Genomic DNA, 15087 nt, shown 5'->3' with positions numbered 1-15087 from the left:
TCCTGTTCTGATAATCCACTCATTTATTTTTATCATTTTTATCATTTTCATTTGAAATATTATCATATTTCTGTACATTATTATATTTTTTTTGCAATTAATTCATTATTTAAGAAAAATCTATTTTCTTTTCCTAAACATATTGTTTGCTAAAATCTCATCAAGATCATGTTTTTGACAGATGTCCTGAAGATGGAACGTACCTAGTTCCGAAACGTCGACAATAAACAAATAATTAAATAAAGAAATTGTTTTTTTAAAAACTTTTCTTGTTTTTTATTTTGTATTATTTTTGGATTCTTGTTCGAAACTCTACAAAATATACACAATCCAAGACTCTACCCTTCATATATATATATATATATTATATATATATATATATATATATATATATACCGAATTATACACTTGTACAATCATGTAATGCAATATATGTTAGGATAGTTAGAAGTCTTAAGCAGAACAACTCTATAAAAAAATATCGGATTGTTTTTATTACGATTTAACTATTATTTATACAAATATACACAAATCCAAGACTCTACCATTCAATATATATAAATATATATATATATATATAATATATATATATAGATACCGAATTATACACTTGTACAATCAGTATGCAATATATGTTAGGATAGTTAGAAGTCTTAAAGCGAACAACTCTATAAAAAAATATCGGATTTGTTTTTATTACGATTTAACTATTATTTATACAAAGAATTTTTATAGTTGATTTGTTTTGCCATATTGCAGTTAATGTAGATCGTCTTACTAAGGTTGTTGAAAACTACTTCAATAAATTAACAAGATGTGAAATGGAATGGAATAAAACGAAAACACAATTTTTGAGATTGGATAGCCTGCTTAAGGGTAATGAGCTACTTATTGTAGAGAAACAAACAGCAATAAAAATAGCCAAGGATAAACTGCACGAGGTCAGTATGAGTTGAAAAAAAAACTTGTTAAATTTAATAAATTTTATATACAAATATGTAATATGCTGTAATATTATAAAAGCATTTGTTCAAAACTATAGCTATAATATTTAGTGAAGGTGGTATAAATGTTTCATGCTCCTTTTCGTCATATTATATTTTTAATTTGTCATTAATAATTAATCATATGATTGTACAATAGCATATCTACATATATATAAAATAAGTCGGGTTTTCCTTCCTGGCGATAAACTCCAGAACGCACGAACCGATTTTGACGATTTTGCATTCGTTGGAAAGGTCTCGGGCTCTGCAAAGTTTATAGCTAAGAAAATTAGTGGTGCATGGCATCGTGCCTTAATGCAAATTGCTGGAACTTCACCGTAATTAAAATTCGAGTAATGATATAATCCATAATTGTTTTAAATAATTTCAAATAGATTTTCTACATATATAAAAAATAAGTCGGGTTTTCCTTCTTGACGATAACTCCAGAACGCACGAATTTCGACAATTTGCATTCGTTGGAAAGGTCTCGGGCTCCGCAAGGTTCATAGCTAAAAAAATTAGTGGTGCATGGCATCGTGCCTTTATGCAAATTGCTGGAACTTCACGCACCGTAATTAAAAATTAGAGTAATGACATTAGTGAGAATTATCAGAATTATGCTTGGTTAACTCAACGAGCAATTCTTGCCGCTAAGAATAATGATGTACACGCACTGAATTTCACCATTCAATATTCAATCAAAAATTGCTGGCGGTTTGGTGACATACCAATGATTCTGACTGGTCTTCCGTTTGACTTCAAACGATTGCAATTTCCAGTTCGTCTTGCGTTCGCAATGACAATTAACAAGTCGCAAGGCCAATCGCTTAGTGTTTGCGGGATAAATTTAAAAAATCATAGTTTTTCACATGGGAAGTTATATGTTTCCTGTTCACGAGTTGGAAAACCATCCGCTTTGTTTGTGTTAACGTCAGACCAAAAAACAAAAAATGTGGTTTACCAAAGAGCACTTTAATGAAACGGATAATTTGCGGATTCACTTTCATTTACTTAGAGAAGCTCAACTAAAAAACACTTCATTTTGTAATCGAAATAAATTCATTACTGTTGTGCAATAAAATCAAATTTTTCCTTTTCAAATATAAAACAAATAAAACATTCTTCACCTCTCACGAAATCATCTTGTGGCGAAACGGAGTTCGTCGGGTTTGCTAGTTAAATTATAAATTATAATATGCAGAAATCATGTATTCTACATTGTAGAATGTTTTAAATCTCACGTGGTACGTATACACTAACGTTACTATTTTTATAAGTGAAACTTTTGGATTTATTTCAAAATGTTTGATCTTTGCTCTAAATAAACTTTTATGTACTAAGGGTTTAAAAATTATTTTAGATCTACTCAAAACTTGATTTTGTGCCGTAATATTTTTTTTTAAAGCTAGATGAACCTAGTTTTGTAATGTTTAACATCTCGTAGGGTAAGATGGTTATTGCTATAAATCCAAAATTAAAATGTTTCATATCTTTCTCGCTTTCTCGAGTAGTTTTAGACGTTTCTTGTAGTTTCGAGCTTTCTCGAAACTACAAAGATACACGTATGATGGCTGTTACTGTTTAGCTTCGATGTCTGAACTGGTCCACAAGGGCTATTTTATTTCTCCACAATCTGCCGATCTCACGACCCGTTAGGGCGCCACTATCCTCCACTTGGGATACAAAAAACAATTGTTTTATATTGATAGAGAGTCGTGCTGATAAGTTTCTGGAAAAAGTCTGTCCAGACGTTTCGGAGATATGATGCAAGTAGTGCAGAAAATGGAAATTGAGAAAACAGCATTTGATTTGATTGATTCAACTTGTAAGACCCAGTCGTTTCAGAGATAAGAGGCTGAAAGTGTAAAAAATAGCAGTTTTTGAGAGAAGAAAGCATCCGATTCGAGTGATTTAAAAAACATTTGTTTAGGAATTTAAAAAATATATACATCCTAAAATTTAAGAAAAAATCTAATCTTTTTTTAATATAAAAATTGATTCGAATTTTAATTTTAATTCTAGTTAAAATTCGAAAACTTTTTTTCATACTTAAACAAGTAAATAACTTTAATTCTACAATTCTGTTTATACAATTCTTAGATATATGAGAAAATATCCTTCATTCTAACTCCGCTTGATCCAATAATGAAGGACACAGTATTTATAATTATTGAAACCATTTAATATTCCTCGAAAATTTCATTACGAGACGGGATGTTCCAGCATTTTTTATGCGCCACCAACAAAACTTTACATATGGCTCACTTCATGCTTACTAATCATTAAATGCAATATCAACAGGTTGTGCATGATTACTTTGGAAATTTAGAGGCCAATTCCCCGATAAAATAGATTTGTTATACCACGGATCTATAATCTTATAGTGTGGTAGTCACAAGCTGCCAAAATTTATGTATTTTCTGTGCTATCAGGCATTTTAAAATGATGTCTTCGACTAATATAATTTTGAACATTCTAATATTTTTAGGCAGAACAGCAACTAAAGGAGATATCAGAGACCTACTTAACTTTGCAGTCAAGTACTAAAAAATTAGATAATGATCTATTGAAGCTAAAAAATAATCGACACAAAGTATTCATGGACTGTAAGGTAATTGTGCTATATTTCTGTACATTAAGAGGCATTTTAATGTTTGAATGATTTTTATAAAAAGTAGAAAAGTAAAAAAAATAAGACTCTTCTATGCTGTAGACCTGGTCCACGTCATGCTTGCTAATTGTAAATTGAAATATCAACAGACAATGCATGATTGCTTTGAAAATTTAAAGATCAATTCTCACATAAAATAGATTTGGCATATTACGGGTCTATAATCGTATGTCGTTGTAGGTACAAACTGCCAAAAAGTTGTGTATTTGCTGTACTATCAGGAATTCTAAAATGATGTCATCGGCTAATGACGAATGAGAGTTTGTGCCGTGAGGGACTTCCGTTTTATCATCAGTTTTATTTCGTAGAATCAAGGGAGCATAATGTGGACGAGGTGGCTGAGCGAAATGCATTGTGCGATAATGACAAGTTCATAACTTGCTATTAAACTTTGTTTTATTTATCCATTATCAAATTACGAATGGAACTAGTAATTGATTTAGCAATAATTGCTATAGATTTATGACTATAAGTGTCTATTTTTTGACGAAGCACATAAAATCAAATTCCAGCAGTGTTTTGTTATTTAATTTAACAAGATAATAACATGGATCAATTTCTGTTTATGTAAAAATATTTAAATATTCAATCTAGAAGATAAATACAGTCCTGTACTCAGAATATGTCAAATATTTTATTTATCTTTATTGGTTCTTGGCTCCGACCAGTTGCATAAATCACAACACTCAGAGTAAGTACGCAAGCAGAGCGGATAGTAATAAAATCTTTATCCTCGCCTCTAGTCATAAATCTATAACGTTAATGATGATTATCTGTTTGGCAATCTTTGTTCAAAATTTGTTGGCATTTATTGAAACAGATTAACAGTATAAAGATACCTATTGTTGGAGATTCCAGCTTTGATATGGAAAGCTTAGATGAAAGTATATTAGAGACTTCAACTGCAATTTTGGAGAAAGAGAATAGGTAATATAACTATTATACTAATTTATTGACATAAAAAGTAAAATCAATATATCAATAAAAAAAATTAGATATATATATATATATAATGTATATATATATATATATATAGATAGATAGATAGATAGATACTTTATTTAAATTCAATATTTACAATTTACGTCAATACAATTATTATTTTTATCACAATATTATAATATAACTATAGTAATATCAGTGATATTTATGAACAACTCAAGATTAACCTAATGACAATTAATAATTAACTTAGATTAAAGAATTAATTTATTGTATAAATAGGTTGATCTATAGGATGTTTTTTGACAGTCGCATTGAAACAATTCCTGCTTTTCAATTTCCATTCATTGGGAAGCTTGTTGTAAATTTCGACGCCACATTCTATCGCTTTCCGACAGTAAATAGCAACACCTCCGTGCATATGTATACTACTGCAGAATGAGCTGACTAGCCGAAAATCACGTATATAGGTCGATTTTGCTCGTTGCCAAGCCAATGTTCACATAAACAAAAAATGTTTATTTTATTGTCATGGACAACTTTTGTTAATGCCTCCGTTTTATTGGATAAACATTGAATGTTCAAGGACATTATATATTAAACCAGTTTAACAATTTTTCTTCGTTTTTTCTCCCAGATGAAATAAAAAACGGTCCACACAGACTCCTTTTGGCCAAACATCCGGAGATTTTATTCTTTCCAATTCACTCTCTGCAACGGATACCTTGAAAGAGGCATATGTTTTCTCAGATGCTGCTTTCTCAGTATTACTATCAATATTGGGTGCAGCTGACGAAACTTCTTTATTCTTTTCATTTGGCTTTAATAATTGCAGCATCTTAATTTTTTCTTCAAGATTCTGAATTATGTATTCTTTATCCTTTATTATTGTCATTTTATCGTCTATTATGGTATTTTTGTCGGTAATTGTTTGTTTTAAGTTGTTAATAGTATCCATATGTTTGTCACTCGACACTTCACTGCTCACCTCACAGCACTGTATCAAATTTCCAACAATGAATTTAAAACCTTTTCTTGTGGCACAACTCACATGGTAAATTTTGCCACAGTTCTTACAAACACCCACACTTGCAGAAGGTTTTGTTTCACAGCAGTTGTAGGTTTTTTTGGAATCCGATTCCTAAATATTTAATTGTGTCAGAGACATTACGACACTTCAAAAAACACGTCCGCACGGTTCAACGGTTGACGGTTTATATATATATATATATATATATATATATATATAATAAAATATATAATAAAATATAATAAAATTGTTTCTTGGGCATCCATCCAGTAATTGAAAAAACAGTTTTAATGAAAAATGTTTTTATTTAAAGAACATACGTTTCGGGTCTTGATTTGACCCATCTTCGTTGCGCACTCTGCATTGAATGGGCTTTTCGAGCAATATGCAGAGTGGTCTAAACGACGATGGTGTTACAAGGATTCCTTTACCTTTATCTATTAAGACCAATATTTGCCGCTTCCAGACCGTAGAAGTGCCGGTTGCCAGACAGGCATTGTAGGCGTTCAGGAGAATATCTGGAAATTGCAGGGCTACAGTCTTGATCACCTAGGCTGCAATGTCATCAGGGCCTGTTGCTTTTCCTGTCTCTATGGTTTTTGCCGCATCTTGTAGTTTCTTGACAGTGAAGAGTGTAGTTTTACTGTTTTTCACGTACTGTCTTTTTTTCGTGGTGGGTGTTTATGGAATAGTTCCGCTACGATGCTATTCATCAGAGCAGGAGATTTTGGTGCTTCTGGTAAAGCTCTACCAAGTCGTTTTGTATCAATTTGATAGGCTTTGATAGGCTCAGAAATCTTTGTTGAGATCGTGCCAAATCTTTTTCCACAATCCGGCTTTAGCTGATTTTATGGCTTTATTCAGAGTCTTCTTAGCCTGTTTGTACTCGTTTGCATACATATCTTGGTAGGCGGAACGTGTTGCAGCTCTTGTAGCGCGACGACGTTGTGCATGACATCTTTTTTGTAGTTCTGCTATCTCTGATGAACACCAATATGCTGGACTGTGTACACCCTGATTTTTTGGTCGTGGCATAGAGGCGTTAAATGAGGTGATAATTGCTTCATAGTTCTAAGGACTGTTTCTTCCATCTCTCTGCGGGTACCTAGTGTTGGATCAACTGCACGCAACGCTTCAGGATCAAGCTTCTTAGCATTCCACCTCCGTTTGTAAAAGTTCCATGGTCGAGTCGGACCAGATCCAATACTATATGTCACATGTTGATGATCACTGCCACTATACTCTTCAATCATATTCGCTGTCCTTGGAGTGACCAACGTAATGTCGAGGATAGATTCCTAATATCCTGGTCTTCTAAAGGTTGTAATACTCCCAGTATTTAGCACAGTAAGGTCAAATCTTGCTGCAAAGTTTTTCACTTCAATTCCTCTGGTGTCCGAGTATTTGGCGCCCCATTCAGCCGATTTTGCGTTGAAATCACCCTCTACAATGACTTCTCAGTTGAACTGGCCGATATTGTCTTCCATGCTTGCTACTTTCTGGCGAAACACGCTAATTTTAGTAAAACACGCCTTCATTTGGTGAAAGGTAGACGCTCACACAGTAGGTCGTGTGAGTCTTGATCCAGACGAAACCCCCTCCGCTTTTATTGTCATTGACGGTGGTCTCCTTCGAGTTTATGATCCATATTGCTGCCGTGCCAGATTTATGGGCGAACCATGATTTATCCTGAATATTCATATATTTTTTGCAGAGAGGGCAGATATCGATCTTGTCTTCAAAGGTACGTCGGCGCAGTATATTTTGCGCCAAGGCACATCTATTCAGTTTTCTTTGTAAAAATCGCGTCATTTCGGCTCTCTAGTGGCTTTGGCAAGTGCCACACGGAATGCCTTACACGTCCCCGATACAGAGACATGGCTCCCGCTGTTCCGGTCTTCTTTGTCTACTGTACATAGAAAGGATTTTGGCTTTTCCGTGCCGCATTTGTTAGAACACTTGCTTCTCTCTGATCCCTCTCATTTATGCGTTTGATGTCCAAAACCAAGGCATCTAAAACAGCGGGCAAATGCGACAGTTAACCCACTCCAATTATTATGATTATTACAAAGGCCGCTCGTTGTCGTCTTGATGTGTCTTTGGTCAAGTTCACTCGTCTAATTTACAGTTTTGTCGTCCCAATTCGAAGCACTCAATTTGAAGTCTCAATTGAGTGCTTTGCTAACGTCATTTTCGTTAGAGACTCCACCAAGGTCAAGAATCTATATCGTCATCAGCGGCGCAATGTTTTCACTGTTCCTATGTTTTCAGCTGCTGCCCTTATCGCGGCTGCAAAGGCTGTACTGTCTTTGGACTTGGGGCTCATTTCCAGTAATACATCTCCATAATCAATTCAGTTAGCCTTAAGGCACGATGCCACGCACAACTAGTTCATTTTTCGTTTGTCAAAACACAGAAATGTTGTAATATCGTTCAACATCTTATTGAAATCTGCCTGTTACTACACTATTACAATAATAAATTTTGTATGTCTGTATTATCATAAATATTGTATAAATAGTAATATCATTAAAAAACTATTTGGCTTTGTTACTAACATCTTTATAGAATTAATAACAATTTTTTGTTTCATCTAGCATTCAGATAGATTTTTCAAATTTACCGGATAATTTGAAGTCAGAAGCAATAAGTTCAGAAGTTCACATTAAAAATGAAACAGAGAAAATTATTGAATTGGAAGCTGAAGCAAGCGCGAGTTTCTCTTGCAAAGAAGGGGTATGGTGCATTCTGTTTAACATCTATATGATTATATCATTTCATTAATAATATTCTTTTTCTTTCTTACATTAAGATAACAAGGCGCTTAAAGGAAGCTAATGATAAATTAAAGATCTGTAAGGAAACTTTTAAAGATATAAAAGATGAGATGACGTCGGTAAATATAAATTTAATAAATGTTAAGAAACGTCGGAAGGAAATGTTCGATGAATGCTTTAATAAAGTTCAAGGATCCATCGACAGTGTTTACAAGGTTCTAAAACTCATAATATAATATGACTTATGTGATATTTTGTATATTTTTATTTATGTGTATTAATATATTTTAGTCATTAACAAAATGTAGCGGAGCACAAGCAACGCTTTCAATTGAGAACATAGAGGAGCCTTATCTCGGAGGTGTCATATTTTCTTGTGTACCACCTGGAAAGCGTTTTAGGACAATGAATCACCTTTCGGGCGGAGAAAAGACAGTTGCTTCATTGGCGTTTCTATTCGCTATGAGAAGGTAAGAAATATTATTGAATAAGTAATAATTCTTGATAATACCAGGCCAGCTGTGGTCCGTCAACGCTAGTTCCGAAGTTTATCGCGAACTCGGTCCATACCCGGCATCAGACAGCATGATGTTAAGTTTCACTTTCATTATACTGCCCCACCAACGATCGTCGGAATCTGAATTTTCTATCAAGGTCAACTAGATGAGTCACGAAATATCAAATAGAAAAGAGAAGGAAAAGGGAATTTTTTTAACTTTTAAATGCAGTCGTATAGTAAATCACTATACAAAAATAATTTACTTACTCGAACAATTATCTAGAAGTTTCATTGTCTCAAAAATTCATATGTTTAGCATTGGATACGAAATATTTACTCAAGTCAAGTGAGCGTTTTGGTTCTGAATATGTTTAATGTGCTCCGATTTGCATGAAATTTTGGAATTGGGTTCATCTTTCTCTCAAGTTAAAAAGTGAAAATAATTTAGACTCCTTTGCCACTTCCCGGGCGGATGACATCTCTTTTCAGTCGTGCAATTGTATCTCTTTCAAAATAACGTCGCATATCGATAAAAGAACTAATTAGAAGAAAAAAATGTTTAATAATGTTTTACAAAAAAGAAATTACTTTTCAAGTTACTGGCTACTAAAAATTTGTATTTTTGGCGTTTTTCATCGTTTTTTGCACACATTTCTAAAAATTTTCATTTTAACGGAAATCATGTAATGAACAAAATTATATCAATTAAAATTCTAATAAATCGGTGTTTTATAAACTGTTCTAGAAACAATATTAGGCTAGATATGAAAATGGAATTTTATAGTACTCAAAATAAGCTTTAAAATGAGGATTTCTGCGTGTAAAATGAGTGAGCTATCATGCAGATAAAAAACGTATACAATGTTTTTTTCATTTAAATCAAATAGTTTATGAGTGTCATTTCTATCAAAATTAAAAATAATTGTATGCCCTCTAGAATTAACTTGGTTTAAGAGATCTTGACGGATTCTAGAAAATACCACAACTCTAACACAAACGATTTCCAAGAAGTTCATGATTTCATGAAAAAAAAATTATTTAAAAAAGCAAACAATTTCTCAATATTATATATCTGAAAGAATAAAAGATACGGATGAAGGTATATAGATGAAAATTCAAGGTCTTTTCAAAATAAGAGAAGTTATGGTAAAATTTATGATAGAGAAAGTTGTAGGTCATTTAATTACCTTTAAAATAGTATATTACAAATTCTGATAACATCAGATTTAAATGAGTTATAATCCAATTAATGCCGGGGGTGGTGAAGGAGTGCAAATTGTTTTCACTTCTGAACTTAAGATTAGGATTAGCCTATTTCCGACACACGCTTTCTTCCCCTTCATTTACTGCAATAATTTTGTTGATCGTAGGTTGAATAGAGCACATGTGAACAGGATTTGACAAATTAATTCACTTCAAATATAAACTTAAGTAAAAATGTCTATTGAATTATTAGTGAGAAAAATGTAATTTAGATATTAAAATTACTAAAAGCCAGTTAAAATATGGCACGACTTTTATAAAAATTCTAGGCAACATTATTGAAGCAATTATTTTGGGTAGAAAAATCCAAGATGATATTATACCTTTACCGTGGAAAATCAATGTTTTAGTCGTGAATAAACAAAAAATTATTTATTTATACATCCACATCTACAGGTATGACTAAAAAATTGTATTACCCTCGGTGTATAATTTTTAATATATAACTTTATTAAACATATTTTAATATTTGCTAACGGGATAAAGTGTTAACTGTGGGAATTGAGAATCATCATTTTATTTGAAGCAGTTTTACATTTAACATCACTCGTGTATTCGTGTAAATAGTAAATCGAAAAACAATAATTATTACTTTCAACTGAATGGTAAATATTAGTATATGATACTGAAAAAACGTAAATTTGGGTACAGGACGTCCGTTGGGTCATCTAGTATATATATATATATATATATATATATATATATATATATAATTAGATTATTGAATTTGTCTAAACACATTATACACAGTTTTGTTTATTTTTAGTTATAAACCATCACCTTTTCTGCTACTGGATGAAGTAGATTCAGCTTTGGATAAGTTTAATAGTGTTTTAGTGGCTGACTATATTAATCGATGTAAGAATGATGTTCAAATCATTCTAATATCATTGAATCCTGAATTTTACAAAAGTGCTGACACTTACATAGGAACCTTTCTACAGGTATGTACCAATGAATCTCTTACCACCGCAGTTGTTTATTTTATCGCAAAATGATAAATATTGTTATAAACATTGTTTGTTACTTTTTATAATGCTTTCATGGCCCTAGTGGCGGATGGCATCGTGCCTTAAGACAAATTGCTGGAACTTCCCGTACCACAAATTAAAGAAAGAATCAGATTTTTGAGAAATTTTTAATTTTTGAAAAAAAATGTTTTTTTGGAAAAAATACATTGGGGAAAAAAATTATTTTAAGTTTTTTGGAAGGTTTGAACTTTTTTTCAAAGCAATCGCACTGCTTTAGCTGCATAGAGACTAAGTATCGAAGTCGCGTGTCGCGGTCGAATCGACAAATGATGTTACGGAACCCATAAAAATGTAAACAAAATTGATACACATTATTAAAATCTTCATAAAATATCTGACATTCTGATGTGCATTTGTCTAATGTTAATTTTATCGCCAAATGGCTTTTTTTTTATTCTTTTACTAGAGATTCGCAACTGCTAGTCCTGTCTTCTCTAAAATTTAATCGGTTTTTTATCTTGTCAATACAAATAAAATGTTTTTGAATGATTAAAATTGGACAATTCGTTCTCTTGAGTTCTCTTAGTAAACGTTTTTGGCACATTTTTCCTCATATCTTTGGAACGGCCTGTGCCAAAAACTAACTAGCTTTTAATTTATACCAAAATGTTCAGAAACCGCTGAAACGTAAATATCTGCAAAATATTTCATTTTCGATTTTTTTTGCAATTACTATAACTTACCCTACGGGCAGTCAATAAATCAATATTTTTGGAGATGAACTGACAGACGTTGTCCTGTACCCTGTACCCATGTCTACAACTCAAAAGTTCCAATTTATATAACCTATACTGATATTTAGCAATTAGTTAAAAATTAATGTGTTTTACACTACAATATATACCGAAATGTATATACATCAATATGAGTGATCTTAAATATAAATAGTCATTTGTAAACACTAACATTAATATTATTATTATTTTATTATTTCTAATATTGTTATTTTGTTATATTAACTTCCCAAAGGACAAGTTTATGTTTTCATAAAAAAATCCGATTCGCTAATTTTATGTTTTCCCGACGTTTCAAGCCATTCTGAATCGAATGAGACCAAATTTGGAAAAAGTAGGTATGTACGTGTATGTGTGTGTGAGTATGTTAATAGATTTTTTGCCGTAAATCGACATTTTCTCAATACAGGCTGGACCGGTTTCAAAAATTTAAAAGCTATTCCATAGATAAACAAGTATTCGATGTATCTCGATGAGGACTATCGTTCTTTGTAAATCGCAGAAAAGTGAAACATTTTTCGTCGACACGTTTTAGCCCGCAATTCTGAATCGATTTTGAAAATTCAAAAACTTTTCGAAAGATATTCGTTGGGAATCGTGCTGATTAGTTTTTGGTAAAGATTGGCCGGGCCGTTTTTTTGTAATAAAGTGTTAAAGACATTTTTTTCGATTTTTTTTACGGCCCTACGACTTGTCTTTAATTTTAAAAACTTTTCAATGTTTGCAAAAATTAGAATAGTTAAGTCCATGTGGGCTGTTCTACAATATTTATTCATCATGGAATCAAGATTAATTTTGCAGCAAAATATTTATTTAATTGGTGATGTTGAAACTCAAATTATTATTTTGATTCTCTGATGAATAAATATTATAGAACAGCCCACATTGATTTAATTAGAGGTTAAGTGGTTTATAAATATTCTTATGTGTAATATATGAGTTCACGTACAGATGGCGCAAGAATTTACTTAATGACGTATGTTAATAACAAATATAAGAAACTTCCAATTGGCGTGCGCTCTATCTAAATGTTTATATTAAGAGCTAATACTATTAGAGATTCATTTTTTATTAATTTCGAAGTATTGGCGCCCTTGGGATCAAAGAAATGTCCTTGTTAAGGACCACCCTTATATTATATATATATAGTCGGAGTTCGGATAGTCGGAGTTCGGATAATTGGAGTTCTACTGTATATATATATATATATATATATATATATATATATTATATATATACAGGGCCGGTCCTGCCTTGAATGCAATACATGCAAAAAATGCAAAATATTAAATCCTGAATGCTTAATAGATTATGATAAACAATCCAACTTAACTATGAGTCATAAAACGCATATTCAGTTTGCAATGTGATATCAATAGATACAATTAACCAAATAATAACTCTGCAAATTTGTAAATTATTGTTCTGCTTATTGTTTAATGTACCCTTAAAATTTTTTCTTTGTTTGAAGTTAACAAGGAATCGAAAAAGAAAATATTTAGTGTTCAATCCCGTAAGAGCAAACCTACGAAAGTTTAAATTAATTATTGAGCGTTATTGATGAAAAATAGCAAGCTGACTTAGTTAAAATGGAACTTGTTGAAGAAATATATACTAATTATAATAGAGAAAATGGAAAATGGGGAGTCAGTGCTCAAAAAATGGCTTGTTTATTCCGAAAAATTGTATTTTAATTTTTGTTTTTTGTTGCAAACATATCACATCTGATGAACTTTGAACGTTGAAGACATGCGTGGTTAGGTTTATGGAGCAAATATGAAAAATGAAAGCAAGATGTACTTAGGAACAAAAATCTTTAAGATGTGTTTATACATAATAATTTAATTATTAACTATGCAGAAATAATACAGATACAAATATAATTTGTTTGTTTCAGTATAGTTAAGGAAATATGTAATTTCTTTGCATCTTTTACTAATCTTTACTAACACTTTAAAAAGTTTAACTTTAAAATAACAATCTGATACTCTGAATATGATGGGAAAGTAAAGCTGAATACAATTCGGCCCTTGCGATACCAATAAGGAGAAGTTTAATTCAATTTTAGATATTGTAAAGAATGAAAAAATAAACTAAAATAAAATTTAATTTAAAACATGAAATACGAGTGTTATGTCTTTTTTGCTCTTTTGTCGTGATAGCTCTTTAGAATAAATCGCATAATAAATAAGTTAAATGTTTCAAAATCACAAATATTAATATTTCACCTACGTTAGAAGTAATTGAGAATTTAAAAATATTTGATTATGATCAACCCGCGAACGGTTTTTTAAATAAATTTAAAATCAATGTATTTTATACGCTTTTAGATTATATCTAATTTTTTGTGTACTAAAGTGTGTGTACAAAAATCCAGAATGATTAATAATTATAACTATTTATTTTACTTTATTTATTTACTTTACTTTAATTATAATTTAAAAAAATAAAGTAAATATTTATATATTTTCTTTCATGCGGGCGCTGAGGACCCCAGGGCCGGCCCTGTATATATATATGTATATATATATATATATGTATATATATATATATAATACATATGTATATGTCATCATCAATATAATTATACTTACAGAGATCCAGGGGAATGTGCACCAGAATTGTTTCAATTCCCACGGCTGGTTATGCTGACTAAGGTCTAACACATAAGTTCTAAATATTGTATATACTATGAATTAAAAATCATAATTGAGCATAATCTAAGCAAAATCTCATATTAATTAGATGATTTAATCTGTACACTCAATGTATTGAAAGAAATAAATTTTTGAGATAAATATATACTTATACTTTATTTTTATATATGTATGCATGGTTTATAGTATATTTATAGTAGTCGTTCTATTGATTGTTGTTACCGAGTTATAATACAGTACATTTGGCTAAAAATTTCTTTAACCTAGCAATGAAATTGTAATGCTTTAATAATAATTTGAAAAACCTCAAACTGAAATATATTCTGAACAAGTTACTACAATATTATGTTACAAAATTCATCACATTCTATTAACAAGGATTTTACCTGATTTTAAAACACATGACAATCTATCGTTAATTGACTAATATTTAGATTAGATTTCAAATACTTCTATTAACTACCGATATTAATTAATATTAATTTCTTTTGTAC

General features: G+C 31.1%; 2 protein-coding genes across 2 annotated transcripts; both read left to right on the top strand.

The window, feature by feature from the left end:
- Nucleotides 1–819: 819 nt before the first annotated feature.
- LOC113374965 lies at nucleotides 820–4102 on the top strand. Its single transcript, XM_026614952.1, has 3 exons — nucleotides 820–941; nucleotides 3478–3600; nucleotides 3841–4102. Exons 1-3 carry the CDS (start codon nucleotides 822–824, stop codon nucleotides 3916–3918), a joined length of 321 nt encoding a protein of 106 aa, XP_026470737.1. The 5' UTR covers nucleotides 820–821; the 3' UTR covers nucleotides 3919–4102.
- Nucleotides 4103–7081: 2979 nt separating this feature from the next.
- On the top strand, nucleotides 7082–14592 carry LOC113375067 (structural maintenance of chromosomes protein 1A-like). The gene is made up of 6 exons (XM_026615050.1): nucleotides 7082–7173; nucleotides 8230–8368; nucleotides 8445–8624; nucleotides 8701–8879; nucleotides 10938–11115; nucleotides 14533–14592. Exons 1-6 carry the CDS (start codon nucleotides 7082–7084, stop codon nucleotides 14590–14592), a joined length of 828 nt encoding a protein of 275 aa, XP_026470835.1.
- The last annotated feature ends 495 nt before the right edge of the window (nucleotides 14593–15087 follow it).

The sequence above is a fragment of the Ctenocephalides felis genome, unplaced genomic scaffold (genome assembly GCF_003426905.1).
Source record: "Ctenocephalides felis isolate EL2017-DRISC unplaced genomic scaffold, ASM342690v1 CF-g0.4_SCAFFOLD_00108, whole genome shotgun sequence".
NCBI classification, from domain to species: domain Eukaryota; kingdom Metazoa; phylum Arthropoda; class Insecta; order Siphonaptera; family Pulicidae; genus Ctenocephalides; species Ctenocephalides felis.
This window is presented reverse-complemented; position numbering and strand designations above follow the sequence as displayed.

What these genes read in the sequence shown, in the direction of transcription:
- LOC113375067 (XM_026615050.1), top strand. Translation starts at nt 7,082, where the DNA reads ATGACTTCTCAGTTGAACTGGCCGATATTGTCTTCCATGCTTGCTACT. An exon ending in GTAAAACACGCCTTCATTTG is followed by an intron (nt 7,174 to 8,229) that starts GTGAAAGGTAGA and finishes TGTTTCATCTAG; the next exon opens with CATTCAGATAGATTTTTCAA. An exon ending in TTTCTATTCGCTATGAGAAG is followed by an intron (nt 8,880 to 10,937) that starts GTAAGAAATATT and finishes GTTTATTTTTAG; the next exon opens with TTATAAACCATCACCTTTTC.
- LOC113374965 (XM_026614952.1), top strand. Translation starts at nt 822, where the DNA reads ATGGAATGGAATAAAACGAAAACACAATTTTTGAGATTGGATAGCCTG. An exon ending in CCAAGGATAAACTGCACGAG is followed by an intron (nt 942 to 3,477) that starts GTCAGTATGAGT and finishes TAATATTTTTAG; the next exon opens with GCAGAACAGCAACTAAAGGA. An exon ending in AAGTATTCATGGACTGTAAG is followed by an intron (nt 3,601 to 3,840) that starts GTAATTGTGCTA and finishes ATGTCGTTGTAG; the next exon opens with GTACAAACTGCCAAAAAGTT.